General features: G+C 42.6%; 1 protein-coding gene across 3 annotated transcripts in view; it reads right to left on the minus strand.

Annotated features, from left to right (window-relative positions):
- ptpn11a (protein tyrosine phosphatase non-receptor type 11a) overlaps nt 1-24,324 on the minus strand; it is a 43,607-nt gene extending 19,283 nt beyond the window's left edge. For all 3 annotated transcript variants that reach the window (XM_068006005.1, XM_068006003.1, XM_068006004.1), the window contains exons 1-9: nt 24,066-24,324; nt 20,875-20,997; nt 17,648-17,842; nt 15,664-15,856; nt 12,942-13,058; nt 11,502-11,615; nt 9,810-9,906; nt 9,099-9,178; nt 4,890-5,048 (exon numbers count right to left, since the gene is read on the minus strand). In XM_068006005.1, the coding sequence (XP_067862106.1) occupies nt 4,890-5,048; nt 9,099-9,178; nt 9,810-9,906; nt 11,502-11,615; nt 12,942-13,058; nt 15,664-15,856; nt 17,648-17,842; nt 20,875-20,997; nt 24,066-24,079 (1,092 nt within the window). In that variant the 5' untranslated portion in view covers nt 24,080-24,324. The remainder of the gene's footprint in view (nt 1-4,889; nt 5,049-9,098; nt 9,179-9,809; nt 9,907-11,501; nt 11,616-12,941; nt 13,059-15,663; nt 15,857-17,647; nt 17,843-20,874; nt 20,998-24,065) is intronic.
- Nucleotides 24,325-27,161: the final 2,837 nt, after the last annotated feature.

Consider the following 27,161-nt stretch of genomic DNA (forward strand, 5'->3'; position numbering starts at 1 on the left):
AAAATATTTTTGAAAAAGCAGCAGCCTTAACTGCATCCTGAGAATTATAATTTATCAGAGTTAATACACACTATGACTCAGTGCATTGAGAGTTGTAATCCATTCATGTGACATGCAGGGACAATGGTGCTTTCTGGGAATCTGCTGCTTTGGACCTGGGGAGTGTAACAGAAGTTAAGTCCCAGTCTTTGGAGACACAGATAGCATTTCAAATAGAAATGTTCATGGAGATTTTTAAAACACACAAAAGGAGAAATCTAAAAAGGTAAATTTAATGACACGGTTGTGAATTATGCAATCTTTTGTGTTAGAAACCTCTTCATTCTGTATCCTCAGGTACTGATTAAAAAAAATGGTGGCAAACTTGACTATTTCACTGGTTCTGTTTTGCCTTCTCACTATTGGTTTTCATAGAATCATGGAAAGGTTGAATCATGGAAAGGTTACAGCATGGAAGGAGGCCATTCAGCCCATCGAGTCTGTGCCGGCTATGAGCAAGAGCAATCCAGCTAGTCCCACTCCCCCGCCCTACAATTTTTTTTACTTTCAAGTACTTATCCAGTTCTTTTTCGAAGGCCACGATTGAATCTGCCTCCACCAGCCCCTCAGGCAGTGCATTCCAGATCCTAACCACTTGCTGTGTAAAAAAGTTTTCCTCACATCACCTTTGATTCTTGACCCTTCCACCAATGGGAACAGTTTCTCTATCTACTCTGTCTAGACCCTTCATGATTTTGAATACCTCTATCAAATCTCCTCGCCACCGTCTGTTCCAAGGAGAACAACCCCAGCTTGTCCAGTCTATCCACGTAACTAAAGTCCTTCATCCCTGGAATCATTCTAGTAACCCTCTCTAAGGAATTCACATCATTCCTAAAGTGCGGTGCCCAGAACTGGACAAAATATTCCAATTGTGGCCGAACTAGTGTTTTATAAAGGTTAATCACGACTTCCTTACTTTTGTACTCTATGCCTCTATTTATAAAGTCCAGGATCCCGTATGCTTTTTTAAACCACTCTCTCAACCTGCCCTGTCACCTTCAACGATTTGTGTACATATACCCCCAGATCTGTGTTCCTGTACCCCTTTTAGAATTGTGCCCTTTAGTTTATATTGCCTCTCTTTATTCTTCCTACCGAAATGCATCACTTTGCATTTTTCTGCATTAAATTTCATCTGCCACATGTCCGCCCATGCCACCAGCCCGTCTATATCCTCTTGAAGTCTATCACTATCCTCCTCACAGTTCACTACCCTTCCAAGTTTCGTGTCGTCTGCAAATTTTGAAATTTTGTCCTGTACACCCAAGTCCAAAGTTATTAATAGATCACGAAAAGCAGTGATCCCAGCACCGACCCCTGGGGAACACCAATGTACACCGCCCTCCAGTCTGAAAAACAAACATTCACCACTACTCTCTGCTTCCTGTCCCTTAGCCAATTCTGTATCCATGTTACTACTACCCCCTTTATTCTATGGGTCACAATCTTGATGACAAGCCTACCATGCGGTACTTTATCAAACACCTTTTGAAAGTCCATATTCACATCAATCCATTGCCCTCATCTACTCTCTCTGTTACCTCAAAAAACTATCAGGTTAGTTAAGCATGATTTGCCTTTAACAAATCCATGCTGGCTTTCCCTAATCAATCCACACTTGTCCAAGTGACTGTTAATTGTGTCCCGGATTATTGTTTCTAAAAGTTTCCCCACCACCGAGGTTAAACTGACTAGCCTATAGTTTCTGGTTTTATCCCAGTATTTAAGGATGTTTGGAGGATTACGGCAAGTACCTCTGCAATTTCCACCCTTACTTCCCCCTCAGCAACCTAGGATGCATCCCATCCAGACCAGGTGACTTATCTACTTTAAGTAGAGCTAGCCTTTCAAGTATCTCCATCAATTTTTAGCCCATCCAGTACCTCAACTATATCTTCCTTTATGAGACTCTGGCAGCATCTTCTTCCTTGGTAAAGACAGATGCAAAGTACCCATTTAATACCTCAGCCATGCCCTCTGCCTCCATGAGTAGATCTCCTTTATGGTCCCTAATCGGCCCCACCCCTCCTCTTATTACCCTTTTGCAATTTATATGCCTGTAGAATACTTTTGGATTCCATTTAATATCGGCAGCCAGTCTATTCTCATACTCTCTCTTTGCCCCTCTTATTTCCTTTTTCACTTCCCCTCTGAACTTTCTATATTCTGTCTGGTTCTCACTTGTGTTATCAACCTGACATCTATCATATGCCCCTTTTTTCCCGCTTCATCTTACTCTCTATCTCTTGTCATCCAGGGAGCTCTGGCTTTAGCTGCCCTACCTTTCTCCCTCGTGGGAATGTACCTAGACTGTACCCAAACCATCTCCTCTTTAAAGGCCGCCCTTTGTTCAATTACAGTTTTGCCTGCCAATCTTTGATTCCAATTTACCCAGGCCAGATCTGTTCTCATCCCACTGAAATTGGCCCTCCTCCAATTGAGTATTTTTATTGGCTGCTGTTTTCCAGTTTCTTGATCGGTAGTTTTCCTTCTCATTTGCTTATTAGCTTGTTCCTACTTGTTCATTTGCAAATAGCTGATTTATGAAAGTTAGATTTAAACCAATCAGGTGTAAATGTGATGTACACAGAGGTAAAATGCATTTCCAGTTTTTGTGCCTTTACTTTTTAATCTCATTATTCTGCTGCAGAGCCAAATTACAATACTGTGAGCAAAGAAACTCAAACCTGTATTTAAAAAAGCTATATTCCTGGGTCAGTAGGATAATGTGGGACTTAAATGCAGGAAATGCAAATTCTCCCTTTAATTTGTATTTTACCTGTCCAAAATGAGCTGAACTCAATTAGATTTGCAAGCAGCGATCTGTGACCTTACCTTCCCCCATTCCCCCTCCCCCAATAATTCGACTGTACAAGAGAGACTGGCACGAGCTGAATATATATTAGCAAAAAAGCTTGGACCATGTAAACAAAGAGTTTAGGTTACATTCGATTTTTCTGCTTGTGCCTGTTAGAATTCTAAGTATAAAAGCCATTTCATTCTGCATCCAGAGATAAAGCTACACTGTGAGCAAGGCAATAATGCTTTAAGAAAATCACATCAATTGATTTTTCGCTGGCAGCTGTAATGTCAATTAATCATTGTCGCTCGCTGCCAACATGGAGACAGTTACTGTGTAAGAAAATATTACAAGTTACAGATAGGTGTTCGGAGCTCACAGAACCCCCCCCCCCCCCCCTATTAAAACGGTAGCAACACTACCACCGAGAAAAGATAGACTAACCCTGGTGACCCCCTCCCCGACTACCTTCATGTCCCCCTAATCACATCTTAAGACAGTTATACCCACAGGCTCATCAATGCATGTTCCTGTAAATGCAAAAGAAGTAAAACTGCATCAATATGCAAACCAGTATATGATTTTTCCCTCAACAAAAACAGCTTTGCCTCGTTACTTTGCCATCTGCAGTTTACCCACCCCAGGTGATCAACAAAATGATGCCAGCCTCTGAATTCTTTGGGAAAAACAAAGTTAGGCTCTCCCCGCACCCCCCCCTCCCATCAATCATCGAGTGCTGCATGCCCCAAAGTTCCCCAAACCCAACATTTATCCATAAAATAATATTTCTCTCTGCTGCTCTTAAGTGAGAGGGCTCAGTACTGGATGGCAAGGGTAGCCAGCATTCCCCATGCTCCGGAATCAGTTTATTAGTGAATAAATTGTCAGGTAACACAGCAGAGGCAAAAACATTAGGGACATTCAAAACAGAGCTCAATACCATATCAGAAAGGTAGGGTAGGAGCTTTTACGGGCTGAGTGGCCTTCTCTTGACGATATTTTTGTTTTTACATACCAGGCCGTTTGGGAGACTGGGAGAGATGGGAGAATTTCACATTCTAAGAGTGTTCTTTGACTCCCATATACAGTTCCACATTGGTGGGCCTCAGAACTCCAGCTCCTACAGAGTGGCTAAGAGGGAACAGAAGCTTTCCCATCAGCTTTTCAAAATCTTCAATATCATATTGAAAATTCCTCCTCAGATACTCAGTTCAGAGCAGACACATTGGAATGATATGCATTGGGATACATTTGGAGCATCTGCTTTACACAACAGGTCCTGTAAAAGACCCACTCAGTGTGAGCATTCCCATTTTTAAGTCTCCACTGATTATTACCTCATGTTCCAGATTGTTTTGTTGGTGGGGGGGGGGGGGGGGCAGGGGGATGTATCCAATTTCATTACTGTAAAATAGGAGTAGCCATCTTAGTTTTAGCTAGAAAGGAGACTAAAGTTCAAGTGAAATATAGGTCAATGGTCTGAAACAACTATGGACTACAATAGTAATACTTACCGTAACATAAAAGACCAATAAGCACAAGGAATCCATTAGATTAATTAAAAGGGACATGATGGGTTTGTAGGTGGGGATCTTCAAGCAGATGCAGTTACTACAACATTTTGCACGGCAAATTGCTTCAGATTTTCATGGTATGCAGTGAATCTTGCTGGAAATCGGCTGCGATTCTCTACACATTCTACCTGCACTTACCCTCAACCATCCCATCTCCCAAGTTACCAATATTCACCAAAATACCAGAGGGTGACTGACTCCAGCTAGTTGAGTTAATGCCTTCAGGAGAAAAGTGGTGAGAATGAATTTTAAAAAAAACATGAAAAGCACAGCAGCTAATGTAGTGTCAGCTCAGTGGCATTTGATGCAGACTACTGCTGACCCCGCCAGGAATGAGCACACATCAAATGGTGATTATCAGGTCTCCTCTCCTCTCCACTACAACTCATCACTCTGGTCCCTAGGATTTACAGGTTAACCAAACTCAAACTCTACAATTAAAAAATAAAATCTGTGTGTTCAATAAGACTTACTTTTCCCCGTTCCACTTCTTTTGTAGTCATGACAATTACTCTCGAGTTTTCTTGAAAAACCATCCTCCAGAAGTCATTCACCGTGTTCTGCAAACAGCCCTGCGTAGCAATGTAACTCTTCTTTGGCTTTGTGGTGGTTCGATTGCTTTCAATTTCATGCTGAGTTAAACAGATGAATACGATGTATTAACGAGTCAGTCCTGATTTACAGCTCTGTTTGATTAAAGAGCAAGAGTCACCAGCAAGATTCTATTATTTTTGAAGATCAGTTACAAAATTAAGATTTTGTTTAATGGGTTTCTATGTTGCACATCACCACCTGAGAAACCAGTAATCTTACTTCAAAGGCTTTTTGTCAATGCCAATCTACATCCAACTACAGGGATTGGGGAGAGAAAGAAATCACTTTCCATCCATGTGGAAAAGATCTGATGACGAATGCACTAAATATTTTACCTGTGTAAGGTGCATCTACAATTGTCATAATTTTTGTGTGCACAGGAGACGATTGATGCTCAAAGTTCGCTTTAAAGAACTTGCATTAATATAGCACCTTATGTCCTTAGGAAGTCCCCAAGTGCTTCACATCAATGCGTTCCTTTATAAGTGTAATCATTTATGTAGGCAAATGTCAATTTATCGACAGTGAGATGCCACAAACAGCCAGTGAGATAAATGACTACTAGTGAATGTGTTTTTGCAGAGTTGGTTCAGGCCAGGACACCAGGGTAGTGTCATGGGGTCTTTTACATCCACATAATCCACTGACCAGTCAGTCTGGACTCTGATTTAACATTTCAGTACTTCCCCAGTGTCGGCCAAGATTATATGCTCAAGTCCTGAAATGGGGTTTGAATCCACAACTTCTGACGCGAGGCAAGAATGCTACTAACTGAGCCAAACTGACCCCTAAATAAAAACAGGCTCATCAGCAATTTTTCTCTCAGAAGAGATCTTGATACCTTGCTGGGATAAAGTTCCATGGACACCGAGCACCCTCCAGTAACTCACTCAAATGCTCATTATGTAGACAGTGAATGTAAGTTTCCCATTTCACCATGGGAGGAACCACAGCTGAATGTGATCCTGTTCTTCTCACTAGACGTACACATATACGTACCTCCAGCACCACTCAGGACATTACCCTCCCTAACTCCTGGTACTGAGGCCAATTGTACTGCCTCTACTGCTGCCCAGCTGAGCATCTAGCTTAGTTCAGACCAGAAATTTAACTTGGAACTTTCCTGGACTGTACAGTTCAGCTACTCACTGGTTAAATCTGCTGAGTTGTCAGGGAGCTGGCGATTAAATACGAAATTAGGTTGAAATGCCACTGCGTTGCGAGAGTGGAAGTTATATATATATTTTGGTGTTCATCAAGACGAGGAGTATTAGCACAGAGAAATGGAACTTAGTCTACTTTTTCCACCCACTGCCAGGTTCTTTCATTTCCAGGTACGGTTTAGTATAGGTTAGATGCAGAGTAAAACTCCCCCATAGTCAACCCCCGAACCCTGATAATGCACAAATCTCAAGAACACTTCTTTTTACATCAGTGACATTTTTGTTTCCCAAATCATCCATTCTTACGGTTTGATAAAAATTGCCAGTCTACTGCAGAATTATGAGCAGTTTGGTATATTGACCTGATATCCAATCATTGGTAAGTGCGTTGAGACTGCTAAAACTCCTTCGGTTACCATCATACATACGGCACAGAGAGCGGTGTTTCATTCTTCACCGTCTTCCATCCCAGTCGCTCCCACCGCTACGGCCCCCATCCTTGCTCCCCATGTGCAAAGGGCACAGACTGGTCTAGTCATCCATCACCAGACTTTGGCTTGACCACATAGGCTCTACCAGGCCTCTCTCTCTCTCTCTCTCTCTCTCTCTCTATAATGCCTCACTGCTCTAGGTTTACACCAAGCTCCTTTTCTCTATTACCGATCACCTCTAATAACAAATACAAGTAGCTCACGGATTTCTTCATCTCCAAGACAGAGATCATCTCTTCAGTTGCCTCTGCTGTTTTCCCCCCTTCCCCTCCCTGCCAAGCCAAATTTCTCCCGAGTCCCCTCCCATCAGAATCCTCATCTTTCCCCACCCCATCCTCTCCAAGCTCATCAAGACCTACGTCTCGCTTCCATGATCCTGTTCCCATTAACTCCTGATCAACTTCCCATTCTGGCCTGCATTTTAGCAGGTATTGTAAATACTTCCCTCAAGCACTCTCCTCCTATCTTTCAAAACAATCATCACCCCTCCTCAAAAACCTACCTTCAACCCCTCTGTTCTCACTATCTACAATCTGATCTTCAACCTCTCTTTCCTCTGCAAGGTCTTTGAATGTGTCGTCACCTTGCAGATCAGTGCCCACCCCTCTGCCAGTGCCTGTTTGATTCCCTTCAATCAGGTTCCCACCCCTCCAACAGCAACAAAACAACACTAACCAAAGTCACAAACATCAGTAACGTTTGACTGTGACCACAGTGCATTACCCCTCCTCTCCTCCTTACCTCTCTGCATCCTCAGATTGTCCATCACAGAATCCTTCTTAACACCTCATCCATTGTCCAGCCTCCCCGCCCCCTGTCCTAGGCTGAGCCAGACCGGTCACAACCTCTGAGCCCTGTTCAACCCTGAGGCAAGCTTCCAACTACATATCCTCTCCAGCACAAAGACTACCTACTTCCGTAACATCACTTGCCTCCATCCCCACCTCAGCCCATCTACTGCTGAAATCCTCATTCGTGCCTTTGTCACCTCCAGACTCAATTATTTCAATGCTCACCTAGCCAGCCTCCCATCCTCCATGCTTCAAACTTCAGCTCATCCAAAACTCTGCTGTCATATCCTATTCCACACAAAGTCACAGTTGCCCATCAGACCCACCCTCACTGACTTACATTGTGGGAACTGGGAGACAACATCACAAATTTAAAATTCTCTGGCATCTTGTGCAACCCCTCCTCCCCCCTGCCCCACCATTGGCAGCTGTACCTTCAGCTGCACAAGTCTCACTTTCTGGAATGCCCTCCCTTAAACACCTCTGCCTCTTCACCACTTTCTCCTCCTTAAAACCCACCCCTTTGACCATCCCTCAATTTCTCTTTCTATGGCTCAGCATCCATTTTCCTTACACCTCAAATGCCTTGGGACATTTTTCTACATTAAAAGGCACTATAATTTTCAAGTTGCTGTTGTATAATGGAAAATTAAAAGTGACCCAGCACTGTCCCCTGGGGTACACTATTTCCAATATGAACACCTATTAATCCTAAATCTGTTTCCTGTCCATCAATCAACTCTATCTACGAAACTATATTTCCTCTTATACCATACATCTGAATTTTTCTAATAAGCCTCCTACAAGACATCATATCAAACGCCTTCTGAAAATCCAAATATAATCGCATCCACTGCATTCCTTTTATCTATCTAAAATCAATCAAACCTGAATTGCCTTTAACATATCTATGTTGGCTGTACAATTATTTTATGCATTTCTAAACATTTACTAATTTGATCTCAAATTATAAATTCTAAGGGTTTGCCCACAACTAATGGTAGATTAACTGGTCTATATTCCCCAGTTTATCCTAGTCTTTCTTCATGAAAAGAAGTGTTCCATAGGCCACCCTCCAGCATAATTTGCATATTAGAGGATTGAAAAATAGTGGTAGAGCCTCTGATCATAGCATGTCACAGCACAGAAGGAGGCCATTCGGCCCATCGTGCCTGTGCCGACAGCTCCTATGACTTTATTCAACAACCTAGGGTGCGTGGGATCAGGACCTGGCGTCTTATCGGAGTTCTAATTTTTTTCGTAACCAAATCCTTTTCTACATACATAGAACGTATAGCACAAACAGGCCATTCGGCCCAACTAGTCCATTCGCCACACAAGTCACTACCCACCCTTGTTCATCTAACCGTATCAGTATATCCTTCTATTCCTTTCTTCCTCTTAAATGCTGTTATCCATAATATCTCCACCTATTCCTCTAGTACACTTACATTCTCACTTCCACCATTGATAAATACTGACGCAGAATTTTCAATATCTCCGCCATATCTTCATCCTCCACAATTAGGCATCTCCCTTCATCTCCAAGAGGTCCTACCTACCCTATCTTCAATTATTTGAAAAGATTTTTTAATATTCCACTTAAATTCTACACTGAAGTGTACAAAGCACTAAATAATTACCGTAATGAAATTGGCATTGATGTAATCGGAACCAGGTTCATTCATGTCTCCGTCATGTAGGACCACTCGAGTGTGATCAACTAGAGGGAAGAAATCATTGACGTTAGATGGCAAACTATTTAACACGAGGAACGTCAGAAATTCCCATTAGGCAATTCCCTTTTCTGAGAGAATTAAAAAGGAATCAGCATTCTTCTAGACTGGCATATTCAGAGAATGATGTGGAGATGCCGGTGATGGACTGGGGTTGACAATTGTAAACAATTTTACAACACCAAGTTATAGTCCGACAAATTTATTTTAAATTCCACAAGCTTTCGGAGGCTTCCTCCTTCCTCAGGTGAACTGTGTGGAACATTTCCACACCGTTCACCTGAGGAAGGAGGAAGCCTCCGAAAGCTTGTGGAATTTAAAATAAATTTGTTGGACTATAACTTGGTGTTGTAAAATTGTTTACAATATTCAGAGAATGCAGATAATGTTCTTTCACTCATATGCTGTTTCCTGACAAGCTTACTATGCAAGCAGTTAGCTGCAAAGATAACTAGCCAAGACTTACAAGAAAGGCAGTTTACAATTGAAAGGCAACTGATTTAGGACTGACAACTAATCGACAGTCGACGGTCAGTACTTAAAAGACAAGTCACCAATACAACTAGCACAGGGTGGGGTGGAGGGGCTGCCTGATGCGTTAGGTCAGTCCATACTTACAGGGCAGGATATTCTTGTAGCGGTTCTTGTTTTTGTTTTCTTGCCGCTGTCCGTCCTTTCGACTGTAAAGAAGCTTACACTCCTGCTGCTGTAGTGTCTGTAACAGAACACAGTTCGGGTTCAATAGCCAAAAATTTTAAAACAATTACAGCACAGCTCCCCTCGATATGCAAGGGTCGAAAAAGCAGCCAGCCACAGTTTCCATTCAATATGCGGCAACCCTGCTGAAAAGTGCATTTGTGGGAATGCCGGGTGAGGGCACGATTAGACATGGCTGTGATCCTCTGAACAATCAGACTGCATGCAGACCCTTAACTTGGGTGATGTACTATATGGCAACTGGCATCAATGGAACTATACCCAGAAATGGAGGAGAGAGAAAAAAAATTCAGACCATAAAATCGTTGACATTTTAATGTTATGGGGTTTTAGAGTTTAAAAGACCAGGAGTTCATTTCAGCAAAAGTATTAAAAATTGTAAACAATGGCAGAGAGTTTGACGGCATTCAGCTGGTTGGGAACCAATGGATTTAGACACAGGGAAATGGACTGACAGGAATGCAGATAGTTTGACAGAGGGCAACAGCTGGCTGACATTCACAAGTCATTCGAGGGATTTATGAACACTGACAGAATCCGCAGAAAATTAATGATCTTAAACTCAAAATATCTGCGTTCTCCTTAAGGTCACCTAAATGGAAAAAACACACACAGTAGTATAGTATCTGAATGTACACAGTATTACTCAATGTCTTAAATTGAGAGAAAATGAATGGCCAGCATCTGTAAAACAGGAACATTGAGTGAAAGACCCTTCCTCAGAATTCAAAAATGTGTTCAATTCTTACACCTAAAATGTTCGCCTGTCTTTTCTCTTTACAGGTGATGATCCACTGTGCAACTCCAGCAATTTGTTTTTATTTCAAATTTCCACCAATTGCAGTTTTTTTTCCCTTAATATTCAGTATCTTAATGTCACAGGAGCTAAATAAATTAAGTATTTGTTCCCTGACGAATGAGCAGGAAACAAACTACACTGTATATTGAAACAGAAAGTATTTAATTCTAACTGGCACTGATTTATGTGGGGGATTTGCCTCTGTCACTTAAAAGTGCTCTTTTTAAAATGGACTAGATAGAAAGAATTATTAAAATTCTATTTTCCTCCCCCTTTCCATTAGTCTTTTTTGAAGATTTTCTTTTCCAGTTTTAAACAGAGAGGCTGAAAGCATCAGTGATTGACTTAGAAGACTTACTGACCATGACAGGTCAAGGATGCTGAATTAACAAGAAACATTAAAATGGCAAAAATCTCAATCATAAACCAGCAGGCGGTTTTAAACTGGCAATTCATTTCCCAACACTGATTACTTCAGTGACCCCAAATCAGTTCCTCTGAAGCCATCCATCAGGACTCACTATTTTTAGAATTTAAAGACAAGAATAAAAACAGATAAATAATCATAATTCTCTAGCATACTGACCTTTGAAAGGAAACCTAATGTCCACCAGAATTCTTATTTAAACAAGCAAAAGTGCCTTAAATTCAATCAATTAAAAAGGTTGTCGTTCAATCAACCTGAGTAGATTGAAACCCTGGTCCAAGAAATAAATGGACAGTCCGCTAATCCAATACATCACTAGCGCCCAGTCCAAACTTATTTTCTCTCAAGAGTGAGCAGAAATATTTACCTCAAACTCCTCCCAGAATCCCTGTTTCACCTTGTCCATCATCTCAGCTGGTTTGCTCAGTTCCCTCACTCGGCTATCAATCTCAGCTGCATTAATTCGTGTCGTATTTAGTGGCTGCAGAGGTGAAAAGAAAGACAAAAATCCATTTGCAATTAGACCATTCCCACCTCCTATAGCTCCCTGATATATGCTCCTCTCCTCCCATCTTCTATGGCTCCATGACCCAAGGACCAGTACAATGTTGCACCAATAGGAATTTAATCTAGGAATCGATTGCTCAGGCACATTGGGGGCCAGAAAAGTGCCTCTTTCCAAACTGCACAACAGTCACCGCACTGGGAGCGCATCCTCTTCCACATCTATGGCAATTTGGAATGGATTTCCATGGTTTATCACAATGTAAATTCTCTTAGGATAAGACTAATAGCTACTCCATTCGGTGCTGGTTGAGTCTTACGCCATGTTTAATTTAAATGTAAAAACATATTGTAATACACTACAGTGAACTGCATGGGCACAACATTATAGGAAGGGCGCAGCACTAATCCTTGTGCTTCAAGCATCATGACACTAATAAACCTTGCAGTGGTCATGTAAGCCTAGTACAATTCAAATCACGGAAAATACTGATCACAGTGAAGACGCAGACTGGCTTCTTCGGAGTCAATCTGTATAAATTCCCTGAAGCAGTACGCTCATTATATGAAATCTAAGCTTTAATTGGAAATCAAATCGGTACTGTGGAACATATCTATTCATTCAGACATTGAAAGAAATTAGAAAAAACAGGAACAAAAGGTTCATTATTTGATGATGGACACTTAGTGTCCAGGGTCTGCTAATGCAATTAACACCAACTGGGAGCTCATCTCGTTGCAGCACCCGCTCCACCTCCTCCCCCACCACAGCTCTTTTTTCTCTTCTGCTACCACAAGCTAATCCTCAGAGAGAGAACGCAGACAGCCTGCTCTCAAAGCTCGGCCACTGATACCCATAGCTGACCACTAACATGCGAGAGCACTGCTCTGAGTTTTCCCCTACATTCCATCGGGAAAGCAAAAAAGATATCACCTCCATCTAGATGCTTACTCCTTTTAGGAGAGATTATATATCAGGAACTCAGCATTAAGCTGGGGTCTTACATCCCACTATCCTGCAGCTCGTTGCATTGTTGGAGCAAGCAATACGGTAAATCCTTTTCAGTGCCTTTACTATTGGAGCAATTTTTTATATTTACAATTGGTGCCCTCCAGTGGTAGAACCCCAATACTGTAACCGTGCAGTGCTGAGCAGATCTCAGTACACAATTTTAAGTGATCCAAATAATGCAGTTTTGCCTTGTTTTCCTGAATACGAGGAGTTTCTCAGAATGATACTGCTTCCTTCTCAAATCACAACAGAAATTAATTTGTCCCTCTCTTGCTCAAGGTGCCTCATTACCTGTTTGAGCTGCAAGACGGTGCCCAAGGTCTCCACCATTGGGTTCTTTTTGTAGTGTTCCACCAGGTCTGTCAAAGAATCAAACTTTTCCCCTCCACCAACATCATATTTCCCATCCTGTATGACGGAGAAAGAGATTATATATAGAGAGCATAAGCACAGATTGTGGGAGACGCTGAACATTTCATGCTATTAACCTGTTTGGTTATGGTCAAGACTAATGTTGAACTGGTTACAGCAGATGCAGAGGCTAATCTCAGAGCAAACATTGGGGGGGGGGGGGGGTGGCAGGGAAGGAACAGTTGCTTAAAACACTAAAATAAAACCAAACAGCAGGGCCAGGGCCAGCTCCACAGTAGCCTCCCTTTCATCTGAATGCGTATTTTCTTTGATCAGGACACTCAAGACCAGACTCTCAATTTTTAAAAATAAAAACACTTATGGAACACATTTTACTTCAAGCTTCGTTCTCATAAGTTCCCAGGTATCCATAATAATATGAAAATAAGGCAACTATGCAGTGGTGTCCCTGAGGCTTTTTGCACTGAATTTTGATGGTGTTATCTGTATCTGAAAACACACACTTGTATGAGTCAAATCATGCCAATGACAAAAGGATTTGGCTTTGGAAAAAAAAAATTAGAACTCTGTAGATAAGTCACTGGGTCCTGATCCCATGCACCCTAAATTGTTGAATAAAGTCAGAAGAGATAGCCGGCACAGGTACGATGGATTGAATGGCCGCCTTCTGTGCTGTAATATACTATGAAACTATGACATTATTGTTGCACAAAATGTCGTGATTATAGCAGATTTTTTGGGCGTGGGGAACAGAGGGCAAGAAGAAAGCAGCAGGGGCAAGTGCCTACTGCTAGCACACTGCATTATAAAGGGTACCAGTGGAACAGGTATTTCAATCCCAGGCAATACACTTGTGCCAGTGAGTACATGCACTTCATACATATCCCACTTCATCATTCAGATCATGCCCTTAAGGAGACGGGGAGCGTAGTTGCAAGGAACAAATAAATGCTTCCAAGTTAAGTTAGTAAATTTGCTTGTCTGCTGCTCTGGCAATAATTTAGTGCACTAAATTTCAATTTATTTTATAAACATGCCAATGAGTAGCTGAACACCACCAGGCTTCAACAGACAATTGGCCTGAAAAGGACTATGCTAATGAGCAGAATAAGGGACTGTCCTGCACTCATCTATGGGGAGTGTCACTCTTATGTTTTCAGTTTAGGAGTTTAGACACAACGGTGACTAACAGCTGCACCGAGAGATAATGTAACACTGTCTGCTCACTGTCACTTGTAATTATATTGATACAACTCACCTCTATAATTATAGAGACACCACTGTTTGTGATAATCAATTTAGACCAACTAGAGAAAGCATGTTGGTTGATTTTTGTTTGAGAGCAAGAGCAATGAAGAGGAGTTTCTCGGACTTCAATAAAAGAGAAAGTACTATGTTGGGTAGCTCTAATTTAAATCTCCTACCATTTAAAAAAAAGTGGATCTCCCATGGTATAGTCTAGAATACAGATGTAATCACTGGCTGCTAACTTGTCCTGTCCCTTTAACTAATCCTTGTAGGAATCCAGGCAACTGTAGCGGAAGTAAATTACTCGTAAATTTCTGGCTCCAGGTCAATGACTGGTTTTCTTCTTTTGAAGGCTGTTTTGTTCCTAAAATAAAATGTGATGGACCTGCACTAGATTAGAGGCTTTTTAACAGTATTTTTCATCAGGTTCTCAAGAAAGTACATTCACATTTTATGACACCATTATACATAGTGGCATACATCATACAATGATTTCATAAAATGTGCATGAAGTACATATTAGATACATGTAGTCAGTGTACTTGGGTGCACAACCGCACACATTTTAGGAGAGTGTACATTCCCATACAGAATTTATGGAGTCATTGCACTTCCTGACTGCATGAGGAAAAATCCTACATTTTTCTACATATAAACCATCAATGCCCCTCGGTTCGGAGTCCAGGCTGTTACTTCCTCCAGGTTCCCATTATAATATACATTTATAGCTGAGCAACTTTCCAAGCTGTAACCTGCACGTACTGGTAAAGGTTTGTAGCTGGGTGCTTCCGAAATTCTCAGGCACAGAGCACATCTGTTCTATGATGTTTCATTACTTTTCAGTATCCATTGTCCCACAATGAGATTACAAGTCATAAATCTGGTTAAGTATTTGCTAGATGCTGAATTTACGGCCCTCTATCTCAGTATCAATAGTCTCAACAAAGCGTATGTTTTTCTTAAGAAGAGAGAGATTACTGCAGCCTATGCCAGCACCTGCCTGCCCCAAATGATATTAACTACCACTAGAAAATAGTATATACAATGTAAATTAAACTCACCGAAAAGACTAACTTCTACAACAGATTTAGTAGTTCCAATCATGCAACTAATTTACAGTCAAAATTTTTACTCCATTAATACCTTAGTCACAACATTGCAATTGTTCAAGTGCACACTGATACTAATGTACAAAGTCTGTTTTAGTATTTTAATCATTTAGTAATTTCACATTTGATGCACAAATGCACTTCTCGACTGCAGCACATCTGTACCATAATCCACCTCTCCCAACATCAATTAAAATTGCATAGGGAAATACCCAGATAACTGCAAGGGCAGAAAGAACCACTAACATTTGTTGTACGAAGCGATCCCGTTAAACTTCACCTACCTGACATCGGATCATTACATGAGTGACTTTCGATTTCCCCTCACTGCTTTCCCCTTTATCATCCCCAGTTCGCACAGACAGAACAAAATCTCCTGGGTGGCTTTGACTCTCTCGCACAAGAAAACTTCCTGGTTTTCCTTTCTCTGTCAGCAGCTTCTCTGCCTCTTTTCCTGAGAGGTGTCCATGGAACCACCTTTTGCAAAAGTAAGATGTTGTTAGACCAATTAAGGCAACATCAGTTTACACAATAACCTACGACTGCAGCAAGTTCAAGTCTCTAATAATTAGAGCTCGATATTAAAGGCAGCTGAAGAGCTGATGCCTCAGAGCTCAAAACTAATATCCTATACAAACCTAGTTTCAGAAGCTAAATCATTCCGCTCCAAATTTTTCATTATAAAATACTATAACAGGCACTGTGGTGTGTGTCCAAGATGCCAATCCCAAGCAATGCCAGAGGAGCCATGGCACAGCGTGAAGGATATGTGACTTCCCACAGAAAAAGGAAAATAATCAGAGGATGAGTCATTGCTTATTTCAGGGCAGCCAGTCACAGACAGATCACTAGAAGGAAGGAGGTTGGCCACCCACACCTCAGTTAGAATACACTGCACCAAATGAGAAGATCAAAGAGGGGAAAGACCTTTTTTTCCCCAATTTGGGGGAAAAAAGGGTGGGGTCAGGGGACAAGAAGGCACAGTAGGTTAGCACCCCTTCAGCCTTGGCTCAGTGGTAGCACTCTCACCAGTGTCAGAAGGTTCAAGCCCCACTCCAGAGACTGGAGAACATCACCCAGGCTGACACTTCAGTGCAGCTCTGTTTGAAGTGTCATCCTTCAGATGATGCTTTAAAGCGAGGCATTTTCTGCCCTCTGAGGTGAACTCAAGAGATCCCATAGCACTATTCGAAGAGCAGGTGAGTTCTCCTGGTGTCCTAGCCAATACCGTATTCTCTTAAAATTATATCTTAAAACAAATTATCTGATCACTTATTTCATTGCAGTTTGAGGGACCAAGTTGTATGCAAATTGATTGCTGTGTTTCCCTACACTACAACAGTAATTATACTTCAAATGCAATTCATTGGCTGTGAAATACTTTGGCACTTTGAGGTTGTGAATGATTATATATAAATGCAAGTTTTTTTTTCTTTCTTATCTTCATGTCTCAGACCTGAAGCTGAATCCAGCTGAGACTGATAAATTAAATAGAATTTACAGCACAGAAACAGGCCATTGGGCCCAACTGGTCTCGGCCGGTGTTTATGCTCCACACGAGCCTCCTCACCCTATCAGCATATCCTCCTATTCCTTTCTCCCTCATGTGTTTATCTAGCTTCCCTTCAACTACTCGATGTGGTAGCCAGTTCCACATTCTAACCACTCAGATAAAAGTCTCCTCTCTGTGCTAGCTACAAGGCTCCTACATGAATTACATTTGGGATAATTTCAACCCAGTACAAGGAAAAGTTGCTACTAACTAACAATTCCAGGGAGATCACGAAGATGGGAAATGGGACTGTCACTTTGTTACAGTAGGTGGTCCTCTTCAGAGGTTGAGGGTTAAGACACTTTGCTGTGGGAAGAACTTTATCTACAGCTAGCTGCGTAATGCTTAAACTAGGAATGCTTGATGTACAAGATGAGAAAGCAACATTTCTCAGCACTCTCATCCTTTATCTTAACACAGGGTGGGAGGGAAACCTGTGCATGTATTATTCTTCGCTAAAATTGTAGCATCATTCCTACAGTTAGTGGTAGATTATAATTCACTCCCTTATACTTGAAATACATTTAAAAAAAAAAGAAAGGAATAGCTGTTTTTACAATGAATGACAAAAGGATCCAATTAAGCACTCCAGGCTGAAACATATTTAGCACCAAAGCAAGGTTTAACTCCAAGCTTCAAAAGCGACCCCAAGTTAGTTCAATAGTCAGCTCAACAAAGAGAGTTTCTTACAGGATTCAACGTCAGATCTCGCTTACCTCTCAGAGGTAGGATCGGCACAGTTCAGCGGATATTTCAGTTCAATGACGTCACCGTTTTTCTCCTTGAGCTGTCCATGGTGCTCCATGTAATACTGCACCAACTCAGCCAGCGTAGCAAACTTCTCCCCTCCATATAAATCGTAGTAATCACCCGTGTTCTGAATTTTAATGTGCGTGACTGCCCCGTTTCGCCTATCAAAAGATCAAAACAAAGTGGTTTACTATATGTCACAACCAGATTATTTAATTAAAAAACTAAACTTTCTTCTCCCCTCCCTCCACACCATGAAATATTTTCTGAAAGAGATAGCAATCAGGTAACCTGTTCAAACTCTCTGCTAACTGCCCTTCGGCCACTATAATGATGGGTGTTTATGCCTTAAGGTGCAAATAAAACAGCAAGAGTACTGGAGCATCAATGTGCATTATACCCCACTATTCTTGTGCTGTTGTCAGCTTCACCGCTATAAATGAGACACCAGTCAGTGGCCAGCACGTGTCTCAGAGGGAAGGATACCAGAAGAGAAACACCTCACAATAGTTGTCCAATGATTACATGGCTCCTCTGTCTTGCCAATGCCACTATTAAAGGCTTGGGAGTAAGTCACACTCATGTTTTCTAACTCCTTTTCCTCCTTTTTTTGCTATTGAGTGAAGCAAGTGAGGTTGGAGAAAGATGAACCTCCAGGGCAGCATTTGCCATCTCCCAAGGGCATAACTAAAATCAATAACTCGACTGTGAATGCAAGTTAACCCATTCAAAAAGATAGAGACTTCTGAAATACCTGAATACAGGAGATAAAGAGGTTAAACTAAATGACCCAAGGACAGCAAAAGCAGCACTGCTCAAGGAACATCCCAACTAGCAGACACATTCCCAAATGCAGTTTTCCATACTGAGATCTGCTTTATATCCACTTTTTTGAAGTGTACACTACATCATGGAAAACTAATCTTAACAGGCTGAAAAAGGGGGAAAGGGAATCACCAAATATTTCCACATGATGCTATATATATCAAGAGATATAGTTTCTATACTATTACCACCATTTTTTCCACAATACACACTAAAGTCTCAACAGATTTGGAATGGTGCACTGATTAGAAATTGCAACAGATTACAATGCAATCATTTCAGAATTGAGTAGATCTACGGGATAAAAAAGGTTACTGCAGGTTTAGCAACAGAACCCTCAGTATCGTAGTGAGGCGTCCCAGGTTGGACGCCCGGTCTGTGTTCAACGGCGGATCTCAGCCAGGCAGCAATGGTGATGGTGGCGGTGACCCAATTTCTTTAAATTGGGAAACAGTAGTAAAGAGACATAGTACAGGACACACCAAAGTTGGACAGAGAGAAATTAGGTAAATCAAGGAGTAGCAGTTAGGCGATGCCAAGCTTGGGTTTTAAAAGCCTGTAAACTATAGGAAGGGTGGGGGGTGGGGGGGAAGAAAGACAGGAGTTCCATAGTTGAGGATCTGGGAAAGAATCAGTCAAGAGTAGGAAGCTGTACAATTAGTCTTATTTCAACCAAGTGAACAAATGGCCTGCTCCTCCATGCTAGGGAGGTAAAATAAACGGTTAGGGTTCCAGCTTCCGATCATTAACCGGTGCATATATGTAGATCCACGCGAGGACAGAATCAGGCTCGGTTGCATTGCTCTCTACAATAGAACAACCTACTTATCATCATCTAGACTCACGTGAAAAATGGCCTCTTAGACAAGCTGCTTGTCCATGAAGCCAAAATCCAGCATTGGTCACCAGCTTCAGAAGAGCAGCGATAAGGTGAGAAAAATTGCAGGGAAAAAAGAATTAAGTCCAGTATATGATACACGGATTGTCATCTGTCCTTGTTCAAAAGAGTAAATATTATTGTCGAATATGACTATTTCAGAATCCTTGTCAGAGTCAGTGTCAGCTTAGCTCAATGGTAGCACTTTCACCTCAGACTGAAAGTCATGGGCTCAAGCCCCACTCCAAGAGCACACAATCTGGTCTAACACTCTAGTAGCACTGAGGGAGTGCTGTGTTGTTGGAGGTGCTGTCTTTTGGATGACACGTTAAACCAAGGTCTCATCTGTCTATTCAAATGGATGTGGAAGACTCCCACGGCAGTATTTGAAGAGCAGGGAAGTTCTTCCAGTGCCCTGTCCAACATTCACACCTCAACCAACATCATCAAAACATATTAATTGGTTGCTCATTACAATGCTGTTTGTGGGATCTTATTATGCACAAGTTGGCTGTCACATTTCCTTACATAATAACATTAACTTCACTTCAAAGTAGTTCATTGGCTGTGAAAGATTTGTTGCAGATTTCCTTTAAAAGTGTAACATACACAGAAGCACAGTGGAAATTACAAGACAGTCAACACATTCAAAAGGGATAGTCCTTTATTCAGAAATACTGGGCCTGTTGGAACAGACTACAAAGTACATATTATTTTCCCAGAAAACTACTTTTAAATAAAAATATTTTCTCAACATTGGGAAGGCCACATTTATTGGCGGCCCCTCGTTGCTTTGGGCATTGTTTATACAACGGAGAGGCCTGCTATGCCACTGCAGAGGGCTTTATGAATAGCATGGACTAACATCACATGTAGGCCAGGCTAGGCAGGGGTGGTACATTTTCCTCCTCTCCCCCAAGCATATTGCTGAACCAGCTTTCATGGTCATTTTTTCTGGTGCTGGCTACAAACGACTAGATTTATTAAATTCAATTTCACAACTTGACATGATGGGATTTAAATTCTCAACCTCTAGGTTGCTCGTCTAGAACCACTACACTACTGTACCCTTAATCACTCAGGCAGCCAATTTGGCAGCATTCTTGTGGATTTCTTGTGGCACTTCAGGCAACTCTTACACAGCTGCACCTGTCTTCGTCAATTAGCAGGGTAGCTAGCTGCGTTTTCCATCCAAGAATAGTGTGTGGTGCAAACCAGGAAAAATAGTAAGCTTCAGGTTTTTAATTTTGCATCTTAATTCTTCTACCAAGATATGGTGGTATACTGGGTGAGTACCTGGATTTGATTCAAACCCCAAATGATGGGATGAAAATCTTCTTTCTCTGCAATCAGTAATTAAAAGCATTCTGATAAATTTGCCAATCAAGGAGAGTTCCTTGATACAGCATGGTCAGGTTTATGCACTGACAGTGTTACCCCCACCCACCGACAAACAGGAGCCGTTTTGTCCACCAACAACCTCTCTCTTACCTCACTGAGAGTGTGAAGTCACCAGGATTGCTCTTACTTGGCCGGGCCAAGAAACTCCCATCAACCCCTCTAGTTAGCAGCAAGTTCTCTGCCTCCACTCCAGTGATATTGGGGTGAAACCACCTGAAAATAAACAGACATTTGGAAACCATTTCTGTCTTTTCAAACACATTGCACTGCACAGCTGCCCCTTACCAAGCTAGTAATTGAAGAAAATTTCAGATACACTACCATTAATTCTCTCCCCGAAACAGGTTTCACGTTACAGATAATCCAGTGAAAATGGCACTATGTTAGATAATCTAACACTACAACCACTATCCATCCCTGACTGGTCATATTTCCCATGATCCCAAATGGATCTTATTACCATAATCATCTTCAAATCATATTTTTCTCCAATCAGATAACTGGTCACCTCTTTATAAAAAAAGGATTTCAATATATATTCATTTCAGCAGGAGTCTACTTCACAGGGAAAAAAAATCTTTAGTCTTACTTGAGGAGTGAGTTTTATACTCGTGCTCTCTAGTGTCCCAGAGTTTAGGTCAAATAAACTGCTTATATCCACATTATCTATGCCTTTCAGTATGCTAAAAACCCACATCATGCCTCACTCAAATAGTTTTCCGCAGTAAGCACCAGTTCCATTCCAACGATTTATTGCGCAACTCAAAACAAAGTCTCGGAGGAAACCCCAATGGCTCAGTGAATTTATCCGGGGTCGAGCTGAGTCACACACCAAGGAGGTCCCAGATTTGATCACCTGTTTGTACAGGGTTAACCAATCTTAGTTGCATTAGTGGTAGTTACAATTGGCCTCAGAACCCCTGGATAAGGAAGCTGAAATCTGGCAGAGTTCAGATGTCCATTGCTATCAATACTCCTGCTGGAAGTACTTGGTTGCAAAGCTCCGCACAGTTGAATATCCTCCTGACAGTTACTGTCAAAGTTCACATATGAAAAATTACCCCTTGGGCAAGATGGGAATCATACCCCCTCAGCTTGATCACCTTCTCTCACTCCACAGTAACATGCAAGTGTTTTATCTGCTCAGCGTCTGTCTTATGCTCTCTATAATAACCTATGCTCTCATATTTGTTTGTGCACTCTTACTAATTTGCAAGCATTGTTTCTGCTCAAAGTTGCTGCCATCTGTCACTTTATATACAGTAACATGTGACTATCATTTCTGCTCAGCGCTGTGTCTCTTCCCCCTCTACAACATACAGGTATCATCTCTTCTGTGCGCTCTCCCTCTCCAGCATCTGCTGAATGCTGTCTCTATATACAACATGCAGTGTCATATCTTTTCAGTGCTGTTCTTTTCTCTCTCTCTGGCAATGTCTGGGTGTCAGATCTAAGTATGGGTGGGTCTGCTTTGTACCATATTTGCAGAAATGTGCAAATGCAAAAAGCTGAATCAACCCCACAACTTCCACTCACATACAATTTGTGCAATCAAGACTTTGCCTAATTGAAGTTCCTGTGGCAGTTCATTAAAACCACAGACAATATTTCCAAGAAGCAAAAACTGAAATTTCATCCTGATGCCTGAGGCAATGGAGCAAAATATCCAAGAACTGAATAAAAAAGTATTTTACACAGAGGGTCACATTCTACAAATGACACTCCTAGGGCCCAAAGTTAGTTTTTTTTTGCAGAGTGCACAATTATCCTTGTCTGTACTTACTCCAATAACTTTTCATACCCAAACCTTCACCAGTTTGGGTGTGTAGGAATTCAGCTGACATGGCAGTAACTGCTTTCAACTTGAGCCTCCAGCAACTGACCTGCTCGGGCACAGGAGGAAAGGACGATCCTTCAAACCGCTGGTCTCACTAAAGTCATGTTAACTTTCTATTTTGGCCCTCTAATCCTAGGTTAAGCTAAATAAGCTGCTTACATCCCATACTATCCACTGCCTCTAAGTATTATAAAGACCGTGATCAGGTCTTATCGCAATCTTCTTTCCTCCGCTGATAAGTTTAACTAGATTCATCTCATCTCACAATTTAAGTCCTGGAATCATCCCTGCTCCTCTTCTCTACAATACATCCAGGGCATCAATGCCCTTTGTCAAAAACTACACACAATAATCTAACCAATGCTCAAAAGGAGGTATCTACATTTTCAGAATAAAAATATACAAAATAAACTGCATGGTCTTTACCAAATGCCCTTGAAATGCACCCTAGAACTTTATAACCATTCTAATAACTGCCACACAATGAGTGGATATATTGTGAATTCTGAAATTCACATCTAAAATCATCATTCTTTTTTACATTAGCCCTGAAGTTTACACATTGCCCTGTATCAAGCACAATTTTACATTAATCCCATTAAATTCAATTTTCCATATATGTCCAGATCCCTCAATGTCATGAATCTTGCCTATTAAACACCCAACCTTATAGCTTATATCAAGAAGTTATATAAACTGCTAAAGTACCTTCCTTGATACAACTTAAAGATAGTGAGTTTGAAGCTCTGGAACAAGAAGAATACTAGTACATTTTCAAGGCATGTCTCACTAGCTCTCAAATAGGCACACTTCCTCTAATTCACATCTCTTTTTGTCTTCGGATATCAGAATGACATTGGGCCCTCTCCAGTCCTTGGCTACAACACCTGTATTTATGGAGTGCCTGAACAAACCAAACACAAACAGCTTCCAGATCAGCATTTACAATTGGCTCACCGCCTGGTGCGTGGACACCCACCCTCAGATTTACAGTCCTGGGTGCATTCTCACTGCCCTTAGGTCAGCACATTCACCAATAATGCAAGGTGCCTTACTTCAACCTTTCTGTCTTTGGCACAGAATTTGCAGTTACAGGTATATATAAAAAAATACACACACACACACACACCAGAGCTAATGGAAGAATATACAACAAGGTTTGTGCCAAGGTGCTGCACTCCTCTTACTGTTCCTCTGCTCCCTCCCTCCCTCCCTCCCTCCCTCCCTCCCTCTCCCCTCCGGCTTCCTGACCCCAGGCCAAGTTATCACTGCGCTACCCTTCCTGTCAGTACTCCCTCTCAGGGAGGGGTTAGGGGCCGGGGCTGCTCTCTTTTCCCATCTCCCTATCAGGGAGAGGTGGGGGCCGTTCCCTAGGTGCGGACCCGATCTCCGGCTCCTCTCCCTCGGCTTCCCTGCCCGTCCCCGCTTTGGGTGCCGAGCTCACCTTCGGGATGTCATGGTGACGGGCGGCACTCCCTCCCGCACCGGCCTCCAGTCGCTATCCGCCTCTACCGGACTCCCGCTGCTCTCCGCCAGGGAGGGAGGGACGGGGACGGGGACACTCCGATTATCGCTTATTGATGAATGACTTGTGCTCTGGGCCCGGACTCTCTCTCAGGCCGCTCCCGCCCCGCGCTTCCCTCCGGCTGGGGAAACTAATACCGCAACGCTGCGGCGCGGGGGGAAAGACGTCATCGCTGCCCCTCCCCCTCCCCCGGCAACGGCGCAGGAAATTTGCGTCAGCATTGCCAACCCGCGCTGGAAGATTGCGTCATCACTGGACTGTACCTCAATAGAAAATATTTTAAAAATTGTTTGGAAGCTGCGTTTTGAGGCTTTGCCGCTACAAAAGCTTGTGTGTAGTTAATATTAGTAATAACCATGCAAATAACAACAAGGAAAGGTACTTTTAATAATAATCAGAACAAATAAGGTTAAAAGGAAGTCTGATCACAATGATGGGGGTTTGATAGAATACATCAGGAAAAACTATTTTCACTGCTTGGGAGTCAGTAACTAGAGGGTATAAATTTAATATCATCGCTAAAATAGCAAAGGGGTGGGGGTAAGCAGAGGGTTGTTAGCACATAGAATTATCTAACAAAAAGTGGTGGAAGCAGAATAGCTTTTAGAAGGAAAGTGGATAAATATTTGAAAAACAAAAAATTAATAGGATATGGAAAATGAGCAGGCATATGGGATTAAGTGGACCGCTCTTTCAGAGAACTGAATGGTCTCCTTTTGTGCTGTAACATTCTACGATTCTAAATAACTTATCTACAGAGGGAGGTCACAGGGCCAGAATCCCTGCCAGTAGTGGTGCTGAGAGGAGAGAGGGACCGTGGCCTGATGCTTTTATCAGCCAGACTCGGGTAGGAGCATAACTGAGCAAACGGGGAAGGGAGGATGGGGCTGTCAATGAAAAGGGAGGATGGATGGCATTGATAGGTGGTGAATTAGCAAAAAAAGGGGAAATGGCAATGAAAAGGATGGATGGCAATGAAGTGAGAATGAGTGGGAATGAAAGAGGGGAATTACATGGCAATAGAATGGAAAGTAATAAGGAACAGAGGGAAGGGGCAGAAGCTGGGAGAGTTCTTTGAGAGAGAAGAGGTGAGAAATGGTAGCAGTGCTTTGGGGAGGAAGCAGAGTGCTAGCATTAACTGAGAGGGAGTTGGGAGTGAGAGTGCCAGTTTGAAGTGGGGGGAAGTGAGTGTTAGCATGAATGTGAGGGGGTAGGGAAGAGTACCAGTTTGAGTCAGGATGGTGTGTGACTTGGAGTGGAACTTGGAGGTGATAGTGTTCCCATGCAATATATACTTGCCCAACACTATATCTATTGGACAGTTCCAGTAACTATAATGAGGTTCATTTTTCTACCAAGACTATCATATAACATATCAGAAGGATACTGAAGACACAATCCCACTGCCTAGATCATTAAGGACTGCCCTGCAGTATTTGCCATCTGAAGTATCTCACATCATCATGGTGTATTGATGTCTACACAACCTGACAATGGACATAGGATTGCAACTTAAAGCTCATCAGGGGCCTGGCCAAGGTAGCCATCTACAGGTCCAGGCTATAAGCAGCCCTTGGGGACGGTCGCTGGAACTGTCTGCCTCTCTTCTGCAGCATTCTCCGCGCCTGGGTGGCCCTGGAGAAGGAGCACGCGGTGTCTGCCGGCACGCTTGAGGCTTTCCTCGACCGGTGGGCACCGCAGGGACTGGAGTGCATAGTAGACACTAACAATAAAATTATTATTTCATTGGCTTTCTAATTGATCTGTCAAGATGGCATGGGTTGCTCCAGTGTCATCAATAAAGGGATACATTTATAACTAACCCCCCCACTTTTTACGGGGCTTAAACGTAAAAAGGCTCATCAGAGGATGAGCTGAGAGAATAGCTTGAAGACCTGGAGACAGACAAGGAGCGTGAGCAACAAGTCTCCTTCGACTAGCTTTGATGCAAGGCACTTTCTCCTGAGCTGCAAATACTCTTTCCCCCAATATTGACCAAACAAATACGCCATCCCAACTTCCAAAGAAAAGAAAAGCCAAGCATGCCCCACAATATCCACCCCCCTATTCCCATAGCAACATTCTTCTGGGAAACGTGTGTTCATCCTGTTCCTCTATATCAAAATGCTCACGCTAAGACAATTTCTGATTCCCAAGAGCACTTTATTCATACTGAATTATGTATGTAATGTGTGTACGTGCACACGCGCACCTGATGTTTATCACTACGGTGTTTCCCTTTCCTCTTCCAAAGTGGTGTTTGTGGTGCATGACTACCTTTCCTATTGCTTCTTTGAAGTGAATTCACATTGACAGGTGTCTGGGCAAAGGGGCTCATCAGCGACTCTGGGATATATTCCGAGGAACAAGGTGGCACTTGATCCCTGATTGTCCCACTATAGGCTGTGCATCTTCTGCTGCTATAGGGATGGTCTGGCCCAGCCTTATTTTCTGGCTCTTGGGTAGTTATAGGTGTTGGGGGGGTGGGGGGAGGAGTAGTGTGGAAATGCTGCTATCCTGCAACGGAGCAGCAGCTATGATTGCTACTTCTGGTCGGCCCCTGCTAGGGTGCTCCGTGTCACAATGCCCTCTGCTCTGCGAATGACATCTCGGAAGCCTGTCTCAATCTCATGCCTCAGTTGGGCAAGCTGTTTCGCTATTCTGCCCAACGAGGTGATGAGAGTGCAGCCCAAGGCCTGAATGGCGACTGTTTGAGCTGGTGGCCCTCACATGCCCAGGCTAGACGCAGCCCGTGGGGGCGGTGGCTCCGACTGTCTGCCTCTAATCTGCGGCATTCTCCGCGCCCAGTTGGCCCTGGAGAAGGAGCATGTGGTGTCTGGTGGTACACAGAATTGCCACACCCTCCAATATTAACTGCATGTTCTGTATGCCGTCCCTCAGCACCTTGCACAGGTGCCTTGCGGACTCCTCCGCACTTGCCACTATTTGTCAGACGCTTCTGGGCAGATCCCCCACAAACCCCCAACAAACTCTTGTGCTCAGAAAACGTCTTTC

The sequence above is a fragment of the Heptranchias perlo genome, chromosome 25, assembly GCF_035084215.1.
Source record: "Heptranchias perlo isolate sHepPer1 chromosome 25, sHepPer1.hap1, whole genome shotgun sequence".
Taxonomy (NCBI): domain Eukaryota; kingdom Metazoa; phylum Chordata; class Chondrichthyes; order Hexanchiformes; family Hexanchidae; genus Heptranchias; species Heptranchias perlo.